Below are 22651 nucleotides of genomic sequence, written 5' to 3' on the forward strand. Positions count from 1 at the left end.
CTTAATATTTTTTAGTTATTCCGTCTTAACAGGGTACATTTTGTATTAGTTATAATTTAGTCGCTTTTGCCTAAATGAAATAGAGTACGTTTTCTTGACGGAGGAAGATGAATGAAAAATATATGACTTTATGTAAACTTTATGATCAAGCAACTGATTCTTTATCAAGACAATGGACCAAGAAAATACAAGCTTGAGATGGTATATGATGGTATAATCATCGTCATAATTCAAATCATAACCATCACCGCCATCGTCATCAACACATTTTTTTGTAGTTGCTTTCATGTTGCAATTAAGCTCAACTTATTGTTATGTCAAATTAGTTTCACAGTTTACAAATATTGTTTATGGATACGTATTACACATTGCTGCTTGAATCTCACTCACTCCCTTACTCACTACTGTGTCATCACCTTCCTGTTTTAAATATAAAATCTCACATGAGAGAAAGCTAACTGAAGGAATTTTCCATTAAAAACATACAAATCACAATGTTGGGTTTTTCTACTTAGGTTCGTTACAAAAATAAATAATCTGTGAGGCTCAAATTAGTGAACTACTTACATAGTTGAACAGTATGTGTGTATGACTATAGCCTCCTGGTTCACACTGAGCGTACCAAACATTAGGAACACCTGCTCTTTCCATGACATAGACTAACCAGGTGAATCCAGGAAAAAGCGATGATCCCTTACTGAAGTCACTTGTTAAATCCACTTCAATCAGTGTAGATGTAGGGGAGGCGACAGGTTAAAGAATGGTTTTCAAGCCATGAGACAATTGAGATATGGATTGTGTATGTGTGCCATTCAGAGGGTGAGTGGGCAAGACAAAATATTGAAGTGCCTTTGAACGGGGTATGGTAGTAGGTGCCAGGTGTACCGGTTTCAGTGTCTCAAGAACTGCAACGCTGCTGGGTTTTTCACACTCAAACGTTTCCGGCGTGTATCAAGAATGGTCCACCACCTAAAGGACATCCAGCCAATTTGACACAACTGTGGGAAGTATTGGAGTCAACATGGGCCAGCATCCCTGTGGAACACTTTCGACACCTTGTTGAGTCCATGTCCCGACAACTTGAGGCTGTTTTGAGGGCAAAAGGGGGTGCATCTCAATATTAGGAAGTGCAACAATATGTTTCTAATATTTTGTACATTCCATGTATAAACAGTTTGCTTGTGGTGAATTGTGTGGTGAGTTTGCACTATGAGATGTTCTGACCAACTTTCTGTTACAATTTGTGGTTCTCTGTGAAGCCTAGTGTAGAGCTGCTCTGAGACTAAATATTTACGACCTGAGCCCTATACTACGAATCAGGTTTGAAGAGTTAGTTTAGTAACTTTAGTCAGCTCTGACTTCAACTCGAGATGACCAAGACCATGAAGGTGGCTTACCTTTTAGCCAGGTGAATTTCTATGACAACGAATCCTTCCATGGCCGTGGGAAGATTGGAGGTGCTGAGCCACGAGTTGAGGACCAGTAAAATGAAATACCCTCCCTCTCACAAAGATTGTCATCATCACCTTCATTTGACGAAGACGACTGATTAAATATTTTATTAATCAAATTTGTCGTGTGTAATGTTAGAATACATGTCACATTACACACTTAGTGATGACAGCATTTGCTTCCAAATGTAACGTTTTTTTTTGCACGTTTGTATTTAGAAATGTGCGAAAGGCAAACTGACAGCCGCAACCAACCATAGAAATATAATCCATAGATGGCAGTTCCCATTCAAGGGACTACCTAAAAACACAGCACTTCGATACATCTGTGCAAGATAACTTTTCATTAATTTTGATTTCAGCACAACTGAAAATGTGGCGCTGACTTGCCCATGGATTGATGTTTCAGCATTGTCTCAACGAAGAGTTCGCCGTTCAACTAGCCATGTGCGACATGCACGCGACGATACAAGCCTGCTAGAGTTAGCGGCAAGTGGACAAGCTATATCCACCTTCGTAGGATGAAGCCTGACCTGGAATGTGAAGCTAACTGAAGCTGGCTAGATTTATAAAAGCCTAAGTAGATCTTGCTTGCTTCGTAGTATGCCACTCTGCTAACTAGGGCCTTGGACTGACTTGTGTCTGGCATGTGGACTATGTTAAAGAAGCAATCAAATATCAAATGTGCAGCGTTTACAGTAAGTTTTAAGTGGAGTTCCACTGGTTCAAATGTGCCCCTCTTTAAGGGTTCACTGGCAGATTTCAAACTTGTGTGCTTCTGGTACATTGTCACTTGTTTTTGTTTTTGTTTTTACGAGTTCATATTGCAAAGGGAAGACATTCCATAAGATTCTGAAGTTTTTGTTTTTCTGAAGCGCGCTTGATCAATGTCAAGGGTCAATAGGGGCATGTTTGCTCATTCTGGGTTTGAACAACATAAAAGGAAGAGAGACTGTGACTCTAAGGTTGTATATGTGCAGCTCTATGATGTGCAAATCTGTAGGGATTATGGAAATGGGTCCATGAGGGTCAGTGCAAATAAAACATTTGCACGGTCATCTTCCAATACGGTTTTAATTAAAGACTTTGCTTAATGTTGCAGACAATTAGTTTTCCTTGTTATTTTTGCTAGATGCGATCCAACCTTCCCTCTTCTTCAGTAATTAGAAGCAGCTGCTAACTGCCAGTGACAGACAGCAGTAAAGAATAATAATGGCCACCATGGGAGTGTGGGTGGGAAATTAATCAATAAAGTTAAATTACACAATCCATGTCTAATAGCTATCAGCTGTCATCAATGACTATCTCTCTCTCTCTCTCTCTCACACACACACACACACACACACACACACACACACACACACACACACACACACACACACACACACACACACACACACACACACACACACACACACACACACACACACACACACACACACACACACACACACAGCACCTCATTTTTCATCCTCAGGCAGATATCCATTGCATTCTGAAATTATTCAGACCCCTTGACTTTTTCCACATTTTGTTATGTTACAGCCTTATTCTAAAATGGATTAAATTGTTTTTATCCTTCATCAATCTACAAACAATACACCATAATGATTAATATTTTTTTTGTTTGATGATATTTTGGCAAATGTACTACAAATAAAAAAAACTGAAATATTACATTTACATAAGTATTCAGACCCTTTACTCAGTACTTTTTTGAAGCCCCTTTGGCAGTGACTACAGTCTCGAGTCTTCTTGGGTATGACGCTACAAGTCCAGTCTGAGGTCCTGAGAGCTCTGGAGCAGGGCTTCATAAAGGATCTCTCTATACTTTGCTCCATTCATCTTTCCCTCGATCCTGACTAGTCTTCCAGTCCCTGCCACTGATGCTGCCAGCACAATTCTTAACCGTAGAGATTGTGCCATGTTTCCTCCAGACGTGATGCTTGGTTTCCATCTTGGTTTCATCTTGGTTTCACCAGACAATATAGTCTTGTTTCTCATGGTCTGAGGTGTCCTTTAGGTGCCTTTCAGCAAAGTCCAAGCAGCTGTCATGTGCTTCCGTCTGGCCACTCTACATAAAGGCCTGATTGGTGGAATGCTGTAGAGATGGTTGTCCTTCTGGAAAGTTATCCAAACTCCACAGAGGAACTCTGGAGCTCGGGTTCTTGGGTTCTTGGTCACCTCCCTGGCCCTTTTCCCCCGATTTGCTCAGTTTGGCCTGGGCGGCCAGCTCTAGGAAGGGTCTTGGAGGTTCCAAACTTCTTCCAAACTTCTTCCATTTACAATTGATGGTGGCCACTGTGTTCTTGGGGACCTTCAATGTTGCAAAATATTGTTGATTCCCTTCCCCAAATCTGTGCCTTGACACAATCCTGTCTCGGAGCTCTGCGGACAATTCCTTCAATCTCATGGCTTGGTTTTTGCTCTGAAATGCACTGTCAACTTTGGGACCTTATATAGACAGATGTGTGAATTTCTAAATCATGTCTGACCAATTTACCACGCCAATCAAGTTGTAGAAACATCTCAAGCATGACCAATGGAAACAGGATGCTGTTACACCCTGATCTGTTTCACCTGTCCTTGTGATTGTCTCCACCCCCCTCCAGGTGTCACCCATCTTCCCTATTACCCTCAGTGTATTTATACCTGTGCTCTCTGTTTGTCTGTTGCCAGTCTGTCTTGTCTTGCCAAGTCAACCAGTGTTTTTCCAAGCTCATGTTCTTCCTAGCCTCTTTTCTCTAGTCCTCCCGGTCCTGACCTTTTGCGTGCCCTGACACTGAGCTCGCCTGCCTGAACATTCTTTCTGCCCCTGACCTCGAGCCTGCCTGCCGCCTTGTACTGTTTTCACCCTGACCTAGTTATGAACTCTTGCCTGTCTCTGGCCTTCCCCTCATTGTTCAATAAATATCAGAGACTCAAACCATCTGCCTCCTGTGTCTGCATCTGGGTCTCGCCTTGTGTCGTTATAGATGCACCTGAGCTCAATTTCGAGACTTATAGCAAAGGGTCTGAATACTTATGTAAATAAGGTTTTGTTTTTTATAAATTTGCAAACATTTCTAAAAACCTGTTCTCGCTTTGTGTTTATGGGGTATTGTGTGTAGATTGATGAGGAAATGTTTTTATTTAATTCATTTTACAATAAGGCTGTAACGTAACATAGTTTGTAAAAGGGGAAGGTTTCTGAATACTTTCCGAATGCACTGTAACTGAAATTTAGTGAACAGTGTAGAATTTTAGCAAACAGGCTAATTTCCACTAGATATCACAGCCACAAAGTCAGAACATTTTGACAGCAGATGCAACACCGGCGGGATAAATGAATAGCCAAATATCACAGCCGATCACAACACTGTGAAACACTATCATTCTATTATCAGTGGCAGATATATTATGGACATGTTCTGTAATTACAGTGCAAAAAAAACATTTTTTGTAATTGTTTTCTGCCATACATAGAGTCCCTCTTCTATGCCAGGGTTTACCAAACTCTGCCCTGGGGGTACCCCCTTGGTGCACATTTTGGTTTTTGCCCTAGCACTACACAGCTGATTCGATAATCAAAGCTTGACGATGAATGGTTATTTGAATCAGCTGTGTAGTGATAGGGCAAATAACAAAATGTTCGCCAAGGGGGAACCCCAGGGTAGAGTTTGGTAAAACCTGCTCTATGCTACCATTTGGGTTTAACCCAAGAAATCAACTCTAAATGAATATGAAGATATGGCATTGCAATTGCTACTTTCTGAACCAAGAGATTTGTTTGGCACATTCCTGGAAAAGATTTATCATAGAATTGCCCCGACTCTGCAAAAGGGCTGTACTATTTGGAGAGTCAATGCATACAATGGTCATGACGATACCGGAATCCTTGTGTGTCCCGGTCCTGTGGTGTCAAAGAATCACAACGCGTCCTCTTAACGCGCCACACACTCACCACTCTCTGCAATGTTTTGAGAGGGAAGACATAGAGAGCAAAAGAGAGAATCAATGTTTTTTTAAAAAAGCAGATGACCCGAGATGTGAAGATGACATGCCTCCAACTCAGCCCAGAGCGGGGTGTCCTTCAGATGCAAAGTAGTTCCCCACAGCCTCTGGCCCTCAATCCTGGTGCAAGCCCCCACACATCCACACAAGCATCCTTACAAACAACTGTCAGTGATTATGAGATAGATCATTTCAGTTTCAAAATACTTTCATTTGTAATGTTGCTAAGGCCACCAATGAAGGATGGGAAGCTTCAGGGCGCAAAATGATTAATCACAAAACCTTGATATTGTAAAAGAGCATGGGTTTTTAAATACCCACATTTTGTGGAATAGCCATGATTTATGCATCAGAGATTTGAAACGGTGGTCACTGTTGGTCCAGCAGCATCGCCATTGTTAGGGGTTGGCTTCCGGGGCTGTAGCCCTGAATGTTTTTGGTCTAGCCGCCAACCTTTTGATGGTCAAAGAATTGTGAAATTGAAGGCTGTAAAAAAAAGAGGTAACATGTGCTATAGGACCTGGTGGACACCTTGGAATGGGTGGGCAGGCTGTTTGGGGGGTATGGAGGTTTTTGGCATTACAGTGTAGATGTATGTGTTCCAGGACACTCAATATAGTATGATATGGTTACATAAGACAGATGATTACTTAAGGCATACATTAAAGGAGGGAGAGATGGAAGGAAGGAAGGAAGGAAGGAAGGAAGGAAGGAAGGAAGGAAGGAAGGAAGGAAGGAAGGAAGGAAGGAAGGAAGGAAGGAAGGTGTATAACGCAAACTTCTAGCAACCAAACTTCTAGCAAACCAAAGGTTCGACTCTCATCATGGACAACTTTTGTATTTAAGCTAAATCTATGCAATTACTTACTACTTTGCAACAGTTTATCATGTTAGCTAACTCTTCCCCTAAGCCTACCTTAACCATTTAACCAAACTCCTAACCTTAACCCTAACCTTCACCCCTAACCCTTAGCCTAGCTAACATTAGCCACCTAGCTAATGTTAGCATTAGCCAACTAGCCACTTAGCTAATCTTAGCCACAACAACTTGGAATTCGTAACATATGTATTGCAAATTCGTAACATATTGTATGAATTGTCATTCGTAACATATCATACAAAATAGATGATGAACAACCACATATTAATACATACCATACCAAACATAACATATCATACTAATTTGAGTGTCCCAGATTTTAGTTTAGTATGTCTACCCCTGAGTCCAGGTTGGTTCCAGAGTAGAGAGACCCACAGTCACTACTGGAATTGAAAAATGGCAGTGTCTGCTGTGGCAGGAGGGAAGGTACCAGTTACCTGAATTATATTATATTTATATTGTATAGGCTTTTGAATAGAATTGACACGAGTAGATTCTTATAGTATTTTTTTCAACATTCTTATAAGATTCCATCCCTCAATGTTCATCTCAAAGTGCATTTAACTATTGAAATTCCTTTTTTCTCTCTCCGAAGGGCCCCCGGCCACTAGGGCTCTCAATTTACTGTTGAGAGTTAGAATAGTAGAACACACAAGTTGCAATTTCAACATTTGACTGTGCTTCAGCAGTTTTTATCTTGTTATGTCAGTCATTGACTGAGATTCCCAAAGATTGGAAAGCAGCTGCGGTCATCCCCCTCTTCAAAGGGGGGGACACTCTTGACCCAAACTGCTACAGACCTATATCTATCCTACCATGCCTTTCTAAGGTCTTCGAAAGCCAAGTCAACAAACAGATTACCGACCATTTCGAATCTCACCATACCTTCTCTGCTATGCAATCTGGTTTCAGAGCTGGTCATGGGTGCACCTCAGCCACGCTCAAGGTCCTAAACGATATCTTAACCGCCATCGATAAGAAACATTACTGTGCAGCCGTATTCATTGATCTGGCCAAGGCTTTCGACTCTGTCAATCACCACATCCTCATCGGCAGACTCGACAGCCTTGGTTTCTCAAATGATTGTCTTGCCTGGTTCACCAACTACTTCTCTGATAGATTTCAGTGTGTCAAATCGGAGGGTCTGCTGTCCGGACCTCTGGCAGTCTCTATGGGGGTGCCACAGGGTTCAATTCTTGGACCGACCCTCTTCTCTGTATACATCAATGAGGTCGCTCTTGCTGCTGGTGAGTCCCTGATCCACCTCTACGCAGACGACACCATTCTGTATACTTCCGGCCCTTCTTTGGACACTGTGTTAACAACCCTCCAGGCAAGCTTCAATGCCATACAACTCTCCTTCCGTGGCCTCCAATTGCTCTTAAATACAAGTAAAACTAAATGCATGCTCTTCAACCGATCGCTACCTGCACCTACCCGCCTGTCCAACATCACTACTCTGGACGGCTCTGACTTAGAATACGTGGACAACTACAAATACTTAGGTGTCTGGTTAGACTGTCAACTCTCCTTCCAGACCCATATCAAACATCTCCAATCCAAAGTTAAATCTAGAATTGGCTTCCTATTTCGCAACAAAGCATCCTTCACTCATGCTGCCAAACATACCCTTGTAAAACTGACCATCCTACCAATCCTCGACTTTGGCGATGTCATTTACAAAATAGCCTCCAATACCCTACTCAACAAATTGGATGCAGTCTATCACAGTGCAATCCGTTTTGTCACCAAAGCCCCATATACTACCCACCATTGCGACTTGTACGCTCTCGTTGGCTGGCCCTCGCTTCATACTCGTCGCCAAACCCACTGGCTCCATGTCATCTACAAGACCCTGCTAGGTAAAGTCCCCCCTTATCTCAGCTCGCTGGTCACCATAGCATCTCCCACCTGTAGCACACGCTCCAGCAGGTATATCTCTCTAGTCACCCCCAAAACCAATTCTTTCTTTGGCCGCCTCTCCTTCCAGTTCTCTTCTGCCAATGACTGGAACGAACTACAAAAATCTCTGAAACTGGAAACACTTATCTCCCTCACTAGCTTTAAGCACCAACTGTCAGAGCATCTTACAGATTACTGCACCTGTACATAGCCCACCTATAATTTAGCCCAAACAACTACCTCTTTCCCAACTGTATTTAATTAATTAATTAATTTTGCTCCTTTGCACCCCATTATTTTTATTTCTACTTTGCACATTCTTCCATTGCAAAACTACCATTCCAGTGTTTTACTTGCTATATTGTATTTACTTTGCCACCATGGCCTTTTTTTGCCTTTACCTCCCTTCTCACCTAATTTGCTCACATTGTATATAGACTTGTTTATACTGTATTATTGACTGTATGTTTGTTTTTACTCCATGTGTAACTCTGTGTCGTTGTATCTGTCGAACTGCTTTGCTTTATCTTGGCCAGGTCGCAATTGTAAATGAGAACTTGTTCTCAACTTGCCTACCTGGTTAAATAAAGGTGAAATAAATCAAATAAAAAAATTGACAGTCACTCAATTAGTCATGTCAGCTAACAATTTTTAGATTGGTAGTTAGTCTAGCCAGCTATCTAAACTTGTAGTAATCATGGCCGAATACCAACACGGCACGCAGGGCAAGAACCCAGGGGCCCTGACCTCCAGGGGGCCCCCATTGATTTGGTTAGTCACTCTCACTCAGATATCATTAACATGGTATATGTGGTCCTTCTGTAGCTCAGTTGGTAGAGCATGGCACTTGTAACGCCAGGGTAGTGGGTTCGATTCCCGGGACCACCCATACGTAGAATGTATGCACACATGACTGTAAGTCGCTTTGGATAAAAGTGTCTGCTAAATGGCATATATTATTATTATTATTATTATTATTATTATATTATAAGTATTGTCAAAATGTGTAAAAGTGCAGGAAATTAGCTTTAAAACTGGAAAAATGTCTCTCCATCCCATTGCAAAATTGGCAGAACTGCAGGAAATTAGCTTTAAAACTGCAAAAATGTCTCTCCATCCCATTGCAAAATTGGCAGAACTGCAGGAAATTAGCTGTAAACGTGCACATTTTCTTTCTCTGCCCCATGGCAAAATTAGTTGACCTTAAAAAAAAATTGCATGACCTTAAAAAATATGTACATGTATATACCATGTGGCTTTCTCCATTGCTAACAGTTAACACTTACTTTGATATCAGCTCTATGTTAACTCCAAAACTGTTGTCTTGGTGGGTGAAGGCTTACTGGAGAGTTTGTTTACTTTTTTCAAGGCTTTTAACAGTGTTTAGGTCTAGAGAACGCTTGTGGCTACCAATTATTTTCAATATAACCACCTTCCACCTGGTTCAATATAACCACCTTGCATTTATGAGACCAATACTTCTGCATAAAATAAATACCAGTCCTCCTGCTAGAACAGATGTTTGCACTCAATCTGTCGTATTGTAGCTCTCATATAAACACAGAAAATGCTCCGGTCTGGGTGACTGAGGCAACCGTTACAATTAAGGTCATTAGTTAGTATGAGCACATATCCCCCTACAAAATATGAGAGCGAGGAACTCTATGGCAGTTTCCTCCACGCAGGTCGATGTCCAGACACTGACGCACAACCCTAACCCTGTTGGGGGAGTTTGGTGAGGAGGGGAGGGAGGAGGGGGCGAGAGTATAGCGGATCCGCAGTTCCATCTGCATGCAGAGACGAAACCTGAAGAAAACGCGCACTCATCCATCATCCAATTCCACTGATCGCAGAAGTGAATGCACCGCTCATCTGAGCGCTGAACAGGCTGCGCTCTTCTTTGTGCATCAGTCCTCCTGCTAGAACAAATTTCGCATTAGCTCTGGCCACGGATTCAGCGCCAGGAAGCTACTTTTGGATACATCAGTTATTCAAAACAATCTACAAATGATTTACACAATTTTGTATTGCTGAGGTATTTCAAAGAAAATTTTAATATATACTATATTGCCTATTTGACATATTAGACATACCTGTTACGTGGCAATGACCGTCACCACTTTGGCGCACAAGATACCACTGTGCGCAATGGGAGAACAGGTGCATTATATGTTAAGTGTAAGCCACAGGGCAGAATGTTGCCTTCCGTTGGATTTCCAGTAATGGTCAGAAAACTCTTGGCTGAAATTAAACCATTCCAAAATGGATCTAATGTGACGTTAAAGTGTACAAATAAAGGTAAGTTTAACCTGTACATACATCTTGAAATTGTACATGTGCTATTAACAAATAATAAGCCAATTAACTGTGATCTTGGTTTTTGCAAAAGGCATGCTCAATAATACTAATAGTCTACCTTATGAATAACTAATGTATATATATATATTGTCGGAAACTTTAGTTCAATTGACACCTTCTGTTAAATGTGCTACCTGAAGTAAATTGTAACAGCGCATCTGTAATATAATTAGTCTAATCAAGGTTATTTCTCGTGCGCGTTTGTGTGCCATTGTGCGTGTTGTAGAATTTTAATGCCTGCAATGTACCACAATTTTACTTGACTTAAACAATTAATTGAATGTTATTGTCCACCTTCGGTAGCCAAACAGATCAAACAATACATTCATATAAAATAACCTCTCCTGCAATATTGAACAAAAAATATTACAACGTGAAGTCTGTTTTGGCGTGAGAAATATTTTAGAATGATAGAAGACAGACTAATCATAACCACCTTGCATTAATGAGACCAATACTTCTGCATAAAATAAATATAACCAATACTGAACAAGTGTAATCTAATTTCTGCAACAACAAAAAACAATCTAGTCATTTTTCTCACAATTGCCTACTGAGTACGTTTTAAAAAGATCTATAATATAAAAACAAAACCTCTCTTAAGAAAATGACTGCCACTGTCTGTAATTAGAGCGCAAAGGTTGCCCATGTAGTGCACCCAGCTCCTCATCTCCAGAACAATCCAATAGAATGCCTGCATTTGCGCAATAAACCCGGATCCACAGATGCCAAACAATAACAACATCAAATCTTGACCTGTGCCATGCAAATATATTTTATCCCAAAATTAAACATTCCCAATGGTTTTGTTTTTCTAAGTAAATCATCTCTCAGCAACCACAAACACATAGGAAATGAATGGGTTCAACATTTGTTTGCCATTGCCTGGTCCTTGTCTGCAAAACAATTGAATCATTTGCATCAGAAAGTAGTTTCATTACAACACCCAGAGGAATCCCATCCTCTGGGGGTAGCATTGGCAAATGCACCATAGCCTAAAACTGTAGCATAGCGCTGATCCTATCCATCATTTATTTCTGCTGAGGAATCAATGGCTGTTTTTCCAAAGGGTCTAACATCAACTTGAGGTTGTTTGTCCAATCCAGATCAATTAAATCAACATTTGTCATCAGTATGTACAGTACACATAGCTGCTGCTAGACACAGTGGAAGAGACACAAGGCTATAAAGTCCCAACCGTTCAACACATTAAAGTTACAATTTTAATTGAAAAAACACACAGAAAGCCCTACAGGAGGAGTGTGGGGGCCTGCAAGTGTATTGTGTGGGGGCCTATAAGTGATGGGCAGGCTTTATTAAGTAACTTCATGTTGCTTGAAAGACAGTAATAAACCCTTATATAGTATAGGCTAACAGTTGCCATGGTGCTTAGAAGGAATGTATTCTCCTTCACCATGGTGTTGCTCTGTTGTCATCTCTCTCTCCATTCTCTCTCCATTCTCTCTCTCTCTCTCTCCATTCTCTCCATTCTCTCTCTCTCTCTCTCTCCATTCTCTCTCTCTCTCTCTCCATTCTCTCTCTCCATTCTCTCCATTCTCTCTCTCTCTCTCTCTCCATTCTCTCTCTCTCTCCATTCTCTCTCTCTCTCTCTCTCTCCATTCTCTCTCTCTCTCTCTCCATTCTCTCCATTCTCTCCATTCTCTCTCTCTCTCTCTCCATTCTCTCTCTCTCTCTCTCTCCATTCTCTCCATTCTCTCCATTCTCTCTCTCTCTCTCAGTTAAATTCAATTCAAGGGCTTTATTGGCATGGGAAACATTTGTTAACATTGCCAAAGCAAGTGAGGTAGACAACATACAAAGTGAATATATAAGGTGAAAAACAACAAAAATGAACAGTAAACATTACACATACAGAAGTTTCAAAACTTCTCTCTCTCTCTCTCTCTCTATGTACTGTGCACTCAGGTGGGATGTGACACTAGTGTCCCCTATCTCAACCCTGAAACAGACTCAACCCAGCCCTCCTCCCTGTCAGTATGGATCTCTGGCCTCTCCTCCCATCATCCCCCAACCTCTCCCTTCCCGAGCTCCTGTACTATGACAGCTACTTCCCAGGGAACGAGTCCGACCTGGGGTCCCGGAATGACACTCCTGACGAGACCCAACAGGTCTTCGACAAGACCAGCTCCGTGGTTATTACCTTCATCTACTTCATGGTCTGCGCCGTGGGCCTGACGGGCAACACCTTGGTGATCTATGTCATCCTGCGCTATGCTAAGATGAAAACAGTCACTAACATTTACATCCTGAACCTGGCCGTGGCTGACGTCCTCTGTATGCTGAGTCTACCCTTTATCGCCATGCAGCTGGCCCTGGTCCACTGGCCATTCGGCTCCGTGCTCTGCCGTCTGGTCATGACCGTGGACTGTCTCAACCAGTTCACCAGCATCTTCTGCCTCACGGTCATGAGCATCGACCGCTACCTGGCCGTGGTCCACCCCATAAAGTCCACCAAGTGGCGGAAGCCACGCGTGGCTAAGATCATCAACCTGACCGTGTGGGGAGTGTCCCTGCTGGTCAACCTGCCAATCATGATCTTCAGCGGTCTGATGCCCAATAAGAACGAGGCGTGGGTGTGTACCATTGTGTGGCCAGAGCCTCAGGAGGCCTATCAGACGGCCTTCATGTTCTACACCTTCTTCCTGGGTTTCTTCCTGCCGCTCACAATCATCTGCCTCTGTTACCTGCTCATCATCGTCAAGGTGAGCTCCTCCTCCCTATTAATGGTGTTTTATTCTCAAGTTCATTCATCTTTTACTTCTTTGGTGAAGTTCTCCCATCTATTCTGATATAGTATTTATTGACCTATAATCTAGAATTATAGAGATACGTTGTCTTCAGAAAGTATTCACACCTCGCTTGACTTATGACTTATTCACATTTTCAATTCCGGCTCTAACACAACAAAATGTGCAAAAAGTCAAGGGGTGTGAATACTTTCTGAAGGCACTGTAGGTACAGTTGCAGCATCGATGAAGGTAGTACCAATAACAAAGGATGTGTCCCCTCTCTCCCCGGCCACTAGGTGAAGTCGTCAGGCATGCGCGTGGGCTCAACTAAGCGTAAGCGCTCGGAGAGGAAGGTGACCAGAATGGTGTCAATCGTAGTGGCCATGTTCGTGCTCTGCTGGCTGCCCTTCTACGTGTTCAACGTCACCTCGGTGACGGGGACCATCAACACCACGCCTGTCCTCAAGAGCACCTTTGAGTTTGTGGTGGTGCTGGGCTACGCCAACAGCTGTGCCAACCCCATCCTGTACGCCTTCCTGTCGGACAACTTCAAGAAGAGCTTTCAGAACGTTCTGTGCTTGAAGAAGGTGGCAGGCCTGGATGAGGCGGAGCGCAGCGACAGCCGCATGGAGCGGACGCGCATGGTCAAAGACGTCACCGCCGAAACGCGCAACGCAGCGCTGCTCAACGGCGAGCTGCAGACCAGTATATGACCCGTTTGCCAGAGTGTGTGAGACAGTGTTTGTGTGCGTGCTTGCTTGCATGTGTACGCTTGTGTGTCTGTGTGCAGGTATGAAATCTGCATAGTACTCGGTTCATCTGAGGTGGCCGTGGGGCTGCTTGTGAGTATCGTCACCCTGAACAGATGGATGGTCCTCTGCCCACTACCAGAGTGTATGTAGACGAATTAGATAGACTAGTCATTTTAACATCACTCTCCTATAAACTGCTGGGCAGTGGCCCAGGCACCAAGGGGGTCCATACTGTCTTTTACAACATACCTGTCAAGATCCATCTTGGAAAACAGAGAAAAAAGATTGATTTGAAGAAGACGAAAAATATGTCCTATCACGTTTCATTGACATGGATTGATTCATACTGTCTTGAGAGCAGGATATAAGAGAAATAACACCTTTGATAAAGCATCTTATTTATTGATAAGGAAGATGTTACTCGCCAAGTCAGATCCCCTTTGACTGAAGCTGGAGACTTTCGAATTCTGCATCCAGGAAGGTTGGAAATCCTATCTGACTGCATTCGTGAAGCTTCTCTGACTTCAAACAAGACAATCTCCTCTGGATGTATATACAGTGCCTTCGGAAAGTATTCACACCTCTTTACTTATCCACATTTTGTTGTGTTCCCGCACAAATGTAAAATGGGTTCAATTGAGTGTGTGTCACTGGCCTACACACAATACCCCGTAATGTCAAATTTAAACTAGTATTCAACCCCTTTGTTATGGCAAGCATAAAAATGTGCTTAACAAGTCACATACAGTAATACGTTGCGTGGACTCACTCTGTGTGCAATAATAGTGTTTAACATCATTTTTGAATGACTACCTCATCTCTGTGCCCCACACATACTGATAATTGTAAGGTCCCTCAGTCAAGCAGTGAATTTCAAACACAGATTCAACCACATTGACCAGTGAGGTTTTCCAATGCCTCACAAAGTAGGGCACCTATTGAATGGTTAAAATAAAAACAAAGCAGATATTTCATATCCCTTTGAGCATGTTGAAGTTATTAATTACACTTTGGACCGTGTATCAATAAACCCAGGCACTACAAAGATACAGGCGCCCTGCCTAACTCAGTTGCCAGAGAGGAAGGAAACCGCCCAGAGATTTCACCATGAGGCCAATGGTGACATTAAAACAGTTATGGAGTTTAATGCCTGTGATAGGAGAAAACTGAGGATCAACAACTTTGTACTGTAGTTACTCCACAATACTAAACTAATTGACAGACTGAAAAGAAGGAAGCTTGTACAGAATAAACATATTCCAAAACATGCATCCTGTTTGCAAAAAGGCACTAATGTAAAACTGCAAACAAATGTGGCAAAGAAATGAACTTTATGTCTTGAATACAAAGCATTATGTTTGGGGCAAATCCAATACAACACATCACTGAGTACCACTCTTCATATTTTCACACATGGTGGTGGCTGCATCATGTTATGGGTATGCTTGTCATCAGCAAGGACAAGGGAGTTTTTTAGGATAAAAAGAAACAGGATAGAGCTAAGCACATGGAAAATCCTAGAGGAAAACTTGGTTCAGTCTGCTTTCCAACAGACACTGGGAGACAAATTCACCTTTGAGAAGGACAATAACCTAAAATACAAGACCAAATACACACTGGAGTTGCTTACCAAGATTACATTGAATGTTCCTGAGTGGCCGAGTTACAGTTTTGACTTAAATCGGCTTGAAAATCTATGGCAAGACTTGAAAATGGCTGTCTAGCAATGATCAAGAACCAACTTGACAGAGCTTGAATAATTTTTAAAAGAATAATGTGTAAATATTGTAGAATCCATGTGTGCAAAGCTCATAGAGACTTACCCAGAAAGACTCAAAGCTGTAATCCCTGCCAAAGGTGATTCTAACATGTATTGACTCAGGGGTGTGAAAACTTATGTGATAGAGATATTTCTGTATTTAACTTTCAATCCATATGCAAACATTTCTGAAAATGTTTTCACTTTGTCATTACTCAGTTTTGTGTGAAGATGGGTGAGAAAAAACATATATTTAATACATTCTGAATTGTAACACAGGTTGTAACACAACAAAATGTGGAATAAGTCAAAGGGTATGAATACTTTCTGAAATGCACTGTAGACATGGTTTTCTGTGACGTGTGTTTGCTCTCCTTGTAAAACCCAGTTCAGTTTCGATCACACACTATGTTTACTGCGCCTTGTTACTACCATTCATCTGTAGGAAGTCATTACTCTCTGATTTATATTTGGCTCAGACCTTAGATGCTAGCACAGCCAATGACGGGCAGAATAAGAGAGCATGCATGCGAATGAGAGCGAGGAGTGGTAACAGCAATGAGAAGAATAGCTTATTATCGGTGTATTGCTCTTTTTGTCCCTTTGCTTCTCTTCCTTTATTTATAGCATTTCAGAATGCGAGAACAGTAAAACAGTACAACATCCCCAACCCCTATCCACCCACTCACCCATCCCTATCTCCCACCCATCCCACCCACCCACCAAGGTATCATACAAGGGTATCACAGAAAAGTCCATTAAATAGGACCGAAACGTTAACAGTAATAGAAACAAAAACAATGGAAAAAGTGACATCAAATTCATAATTATAGTTGAATCTTATCAGCACAACATGTGGCCACTAGAACAGACATGACGGCTTACTAAAATATACAAGTGACACTGTGTAAAAGACAGGCTCTCCACGTATTGTATGAATGGAGACCAGGTTTAGTCTAACTTTTGTCGGGACCCAAGCACAGTGTACCTAATCTTTATCCAGAGGCAGAGATGACATTAACTCCTTAACCCACTGCATAAGGAGGGCGGCTTTGCAGACTTCCAGTGAAAAAGGACAAGGCGGCGCGCCAGCAGCGAGGCCAATGCTTTCGCATTCGCCTGATGCTTGGTAACATTCTGATCTAGGGGAAGCACTCCAAAAATAGCATTGAATGGGTTGGGGCTAAGAGTCGTATTACACATATGTGGAAATGCCTCAAAAATGGGGTCCCCAGAAGCCTACACAAAGATTGGCATGACCAAACCATGTGTCCCACAGTCGTTGGACTCTGGTGGCATCTCAAACACTTAGGGGTCAACATTTGGATATATGTTTGCCAATCTGTCATTTGAGTAATGGAGACGGTGCAAAACTTTGAACTGAATGAACCTGTGCCTCATGCAAAATGATGAGGTGTGGATACGCTCAATGATGTGTTGCCCAGGAAGGCGGATTAACATTCTGTAGTATGTCGTATTATATGGAGATTGTGCCCTTCAGATAGGGGTTAAGATCGAAGCACTTCTCGACTGGACACTTAGCGGTGTCGACTGGAAATGAAGGGAAATGGTTTTTTAGCAAAGCTGTGAGTTTGCAGGTACCTAAAAAAGTGGGTGTTGGGAATATTATGGTCAACCCTCAGAGTTTTGAATGAGCCGATGTGTCAATCTGCGATGCCCGGTAGACATGATTAGATGTTAATGGGGAGAAAGAAGCACTTTGGTTGTTTAAGGCAATTTCGGGAATTGGGGCCAGATTTTTTAAGTTCTTCACAATGGGATTCAAAACATGGGTGCCAAGGTTCATGAGCAGTGGGGAGCACAGGAACGAGACAGGAGTAGTTGGAAGGCTTGACTGTATCTCCATGAAAGCCCAAATTGGACCATCCTTGTTTTCAAATGTCGAAACCAAATAAACACATTTAAATATATTTGCTGACCAGTGGTAGTGTAAATAATTGGAAAGGCCCAGCCCGCCTGCAGGTTTAGGTCTCCCTAGATATATCTTTCTCATTTGTGGATTTGACTTATTCCCAAACCGTGTCAGATTGCATCACAACCTATCCTTGTCAATATGATAGTGTTGAAATAAGGCAGGCAGGACTGATCCCTTCTGTTCGTGAACCTTTCACCTCACACATGCAAAAACACACACACACACACACACACACACACACACACACACACACACACACACACACACAGTCTCTGACATGGGCGGTTCATATAGCTATTGTATACTGTTCATAATCTGGTATAACATTTTCCCACTGTCTTGGGGCCAATCTTATTGATACTCAGCAGAATGAGTTGTGTGTCAGCGTCAATTCTATGCTTTCAGAGTGACGCTGATGTTTTCTGAATGAACAGCATTGCATCACGGAGTGATGATACCTAGCCAAAGGAGCGGGGGAGCTATAGCTGCAGTGTTTTGGTTGGTAGAGAGATGGGTGGGCTTCAATACCACAGTCCAAGGGCAACGTTGTTATCTCTCCAATGTGTACGGATGGGGAATCCATGGTGTGTGTGTGTGTGTGTGTGTGTGTGTGTGTGTGTGTGTGTGTGTGTGTGTGTGTGTGTGTGTGTGTGTGTGTGTGTGTGTGTGTGTGTGTGTGTGTGTGTGTGTGTGTGTGTGTGTGTGTGTGTATCTCATGTATTTTCTCTGGAAGGCCTTAACGTGTTAGCGTGTGTGTGAGCCACAAATTTCACAGCCCATTAAAGTGGTGAAATCAGGCGTTGTAATTAGCATCATTATGCCAGAGGCGCGAGAACACTCTCGCTCATGTACAGTAGGTTATGTAGGCCTGTAGATAGATTTAACCCAAGAGGATGAGGGTTTAGTATAGTACACGGGAGTATGGAACCTAAGCCTTCTCTCTATGTGTTGTTCATTTGTGAAGGGCTAGAACGTGCTAACCTTTGGGTGCACTGTTCAAAATGAACTGTCTATAAATCGTTGAATCCCTACCTTGTTCCTAGACACACACACACACACACACACACACACACACACACACACACACACACACACACACACACACACACACACAGTTCCAGACACATTGAGGAGAACAAGTGATGAGTTCACAACCATTAGGATTCTCCGTTACCAATGCTTGCTCCTGTTACAGAGGAGCAGGGGGTCTTAAATGAGAACAAGGAGGACAGATATAAGATATGAGGTCATATATTCGTCTACAGTAAGCACTATTGTCCTCTAAGTGGGAGCAATCTTTCTCTCTTGGTCGCTTGCTTTCCTTCAGCTTGCAAACAGTAAGCGCCGTGTAAAATGTTGTTAATGATGTGTCAAAATGTGTTTATTGTCACGTGTGAGTTCTCAGATGGATTACAGTTTATTGGACAGTAATTATACTGCACTTTCGTAATACAGAGCAATTTGTGTGTGTGTGTGTGTTTATGCGTGTGTGTGTGGGACTGTCGCTTGATATCAATCACCCTTTCTGTTAACCATAACTCACGATTAGGGTATGTACAAAACACTGTGTCAATGTGCACATATTTATCTATCTCGTCTATTCATTACTACGTATCAGTTGTGCTAGTGTTCCGTTAAAATCGACTTAATTAGTGAAGGAAGCGCCCAGTGAACGCTCCTGAACCTTAAACAAGCATTATATTATAGATGGTCGTCTGGAGAGATGACATATATACAATACATTTGTATATGTAATGATCACTAACTGAACAAAGTAGTTACAGAGAGTTAGAGGAAGGGGTCGAACACGGTCATACACTGTTACTCAAACACAGTCTTTTCCATTAAGTAAACAGGATGTTAATGTTTAAAAGAAACAGCTAAATGCAGAGGTCAAACCACACCATCCCCTCCATCATGTCAAGTGTCTGTCTCTCAGGTTCAAGTGTCACAAGTGGTTGAACTCTAAACGATGCAGGGGTAATATACTATTGAATGTCAGTGAAATGAAGGAGCAGTACTCATCATCAGCACCAACAGTATTCTTCTCACAGTGTTTTTCTCAATATCAGCTGCTCTTCTTGCGCTCCGAGGTGCAGTGCAGTAGCCTGGTCCAAGATCTGTTTGTGCTCTTGCCAACTCCACCGCTGTCATTGTAAAAAAAAAAACATGTCTGGCCTGGCAACGAGTGACAAGGAGTTGGCATGATAGCATAAACAGACTGGCACTCAGGCTTACAAATGTAGTTGAATACAGAGCATATCCCTGCTCAGCAAGTGAAATTATTACATGTAGACATTGTGATTGTTGTGATAAAGAGCATTTTTTAATGTAGTTATAATAAATTATAATAATACATTTAATTGATAATGCGCTTCTTGAAAAACATCCTCAAAGTGCTAAAATGTTATATGAGGTAGTCTACTGGGGCAAGAAATAGTTGGGGTATGTGGTCGTAATTTACTGGGGTCATAATGTACTGACCAAAGACAGTTATCAGGTACAATGTACAGAACACTACACTATACAGGTAACTGCCAAAATAAAGGAAACATTTGAGTAAATGAGGGGTACAAAGTATATTGAAAGCAAGTGCTTCCACACAGTGTGGTTCCTGAGTTAATTAAGCAATTCAAATCCATGCTTAGAGTCATGTATAAACATGTTTCATTTTAGAGATCTCAGTGGTCTAGAAATCTCAGTGACTTTGAGAGAGGGGTCTCAAAGGAGCAGATCAAATCAAATCAAATGTTATTTGTCACATGTGCCGAATACAACAGGTGTAGATCTTACCGTGAAACGCTTGCTTACAAGCCCTTAATCGAGTTAAGAAAACATTTACTAAATAAACTAATGTAAAAAATGTAATAAAAATTAACACAATAAAGTAACAATAACAAGGCTATATAAAGGGGGTACCGGTACCAAGTCAATGTGCGAGGGTACAGGTTAGTCAAGGTATTTTTTTACCTGTAGGTAGGTGTAAAGTGACTATGCATAGATAATAAACAGTGAGTAGCAGCAGTGTAATTAGTCCGGGTGGCCATTTGATTAATTGTTCAGCAGTGGCCTGGGGGTTGAACTTGTTAAGGAGCCTTTTGGACGTAGACTTGGTGCTCCGGTACCGCTTGCCGTGCGGTAGCAGAGAGAACAGTTCATGACTTGGGTGACTGGAGTCTTTGACAATTTTTTGGGCCTAAATAGGTCCTGGATGGCAGGGAGCTTGGCCCCAGTGATGTACTGGGCCGTACGCACTACCCTCTGTAGCGCCTTACGGTCGGTGGCCGAGCAGTTGTCATACCAGGCGGTGATGCAACCCATCAGGATGCTCTCGATGTAGCAGATGTAGAACTTTTTGAGGATCTGGTGACCCATGCCAAATCTTTTCAGTCTTCTGAGAGGAAAAATGTGTTGTTATGCCCCCTTCACAACTTCACAACTTGGCATGTTTGGACCATGATTGTTTGTTGGTGATGTGGACACCAAGGAACTTGAAACTCTCAACCCTCTCCACTACAGCCCCATCGATGTGAATGGGGGGCGTGTTCGGCCCATCTTTTTCTGTAGTCCAGGATCAGCTCCTTTGTCTTGTTCATGTTGAGGAAGAGGTTGTTGTCCTGGCACCACACTGCCAGGTCTCTGACCTCCTCCCTATAGGCTGTCTCATTGTTGTCGGTGATCTGTTGTGTCTACAGCAAACTTAATGATGGTGTTGGAGTCGTGCTTGGCCACGCAGTCGTGGGTGAACAGTGAGTACAGGAGGGGACTAAGTACCCACCCCTGAGGGGCCTCCGTGTTGAGGATCTGCGTGGCTTATGTTTTGTTGCCTACCCTTACCACCTGGGGGCGGCCCGTCAGGAAGTTCAGAATCCAGTTGCAGAGGGAGGTGTTTAGTGCCAGGGTCCTTAGCTTAGTGATGAGCTTTGTGGGCACTATGGTGTTGATCGCTGAGCTATAGTCAATGAACAGCATTCCAGCTACACCAATGTGTCGGAGGAAACACCGTACACCTGGTGACAGTGTCAGCGTGCATGCGCCGCCACAGGAGTAGGTAGAGTGCGATGGGACAAGGAGATCCCTGCCGGCCAAACCCTCCCCTAACCCGGATGACGCTGGGCCAATTGTGTGCCGCCCCATTGGCTCGTGGTGGCCCAATGCCCTATTTATACACGTTATGTCAGTGTTTCCTTTATTTTGGCATCTTCTCTGACACATTTACAGATTGTTGTCTTTGAAACCCTGTACATGTAAAAATGGTTGGTTAGTTTTATTTGAGAGTTTGCGTTAGCAGCAGTGGCACACAGTTAGCCTATTATTAGAAAGATGTTAAGAGGTTCTGTTTTACTCCCAATGGCCATAGAAATGGAGGAATATGTATTTGAATGTGTTGAGGTCATATTGAATGGCTAATACTAACTAGCTTTCCATCCAATTAGCGAATGTGAATATTCAAAAATCTGCATAAAAAAATTCCAAAGGAAATGTGTTTCCATCAAATTGACTTATGCGTAAAAGGCTGCATGATGACGTATTGCACAAAAAATAAAACTTTTTGCGGTTAAATTCCATGTATCCATGTACCGAATAAAAAATACAAGTTAAATGGGTTTCCATGGTATTTACTGATGTTTTTTCACAAAAAAATGTTGTATAACTGTCACGTTCGTCATAAGGAGTAGACCAAGATGTTTTGTAATAGAAAACTTCAAAGAACAAAACAACAAAGCGAACAAACAAACCGTGAAGCTATAATAATCCTCACAGGCAACTATACATAGACAAGATCCCACAAAGCACAATGGGGAAATGGCTACCTAAATATGATCCCCAATCAGAGACAACGATAAACAGCTGCCTTTGATTGGAACCA

General features: G+C 42.3%; 1 protein-coding gene across 1 annotated transcript; it reads left to right on the plus strand.

Moving 5' to 3' along the window:
* The first annotated feature begins 10032 nt into the window (after positions 1 to 10032).
* Positions 10033 to 22283, plus strand: LOC118402662 (somatostatin receptor type 2-like). Its single transcript, XM_035800833.2, has 3 exons — positions 10033 to 10524; positions 12511 to 13307; positions 13631 to 22283. The coding sequence occupies exons 2-3, from the start codon at positions 12582 to 12584 to the stop codon at positions 14045 to 14047; spliced, it is 1143 nt and encodes a 380-aa protein (XP_035656726.1). The 5' UTR covers positions 10033 to 10524; positions 12511 to 12581; the 3' UTR covers positions 14048 to 22283.
* The last annotated feature ends 368 nt before the right edge of the window (positions 22284 to 22651 follow it).

The sequence above is a fragment of the Oncorhynchus keta genome, chromosome 24 (assembly GCF_023373465.1).
Source record: "Oncorhynchus keta strain PuntledgeMale-10-30-2019 chromosome 24, Oket_V2, whole genome shotgun sequence".
Lineage (NCBI taxonomy): Eukaryota > Metazoa > Chordata > Actinopteri > Salmoniformes > Salmonidae > Oncorhynchus > Oncorhynchus keta.

What these genes read in the sequence shown, in the direction of transcription:
- LOC118402662 (XM_035800833.2), top strand. Translation starts at nt 12,582, where the DNA reads ATGGATCTCTGGCCTCTCCTCCCATCATCCCCCAACCTCTCCCTTCCC. An exon ending in ACCTGCTCATCATCGTCAAG is followed by an intron (nt 13,308 to 13,630) that starts GTGAGCTCCTCC and finishes CCCGGCCACTAG; the next exon opens with GTGAAGTCGTCAGGCATGCG.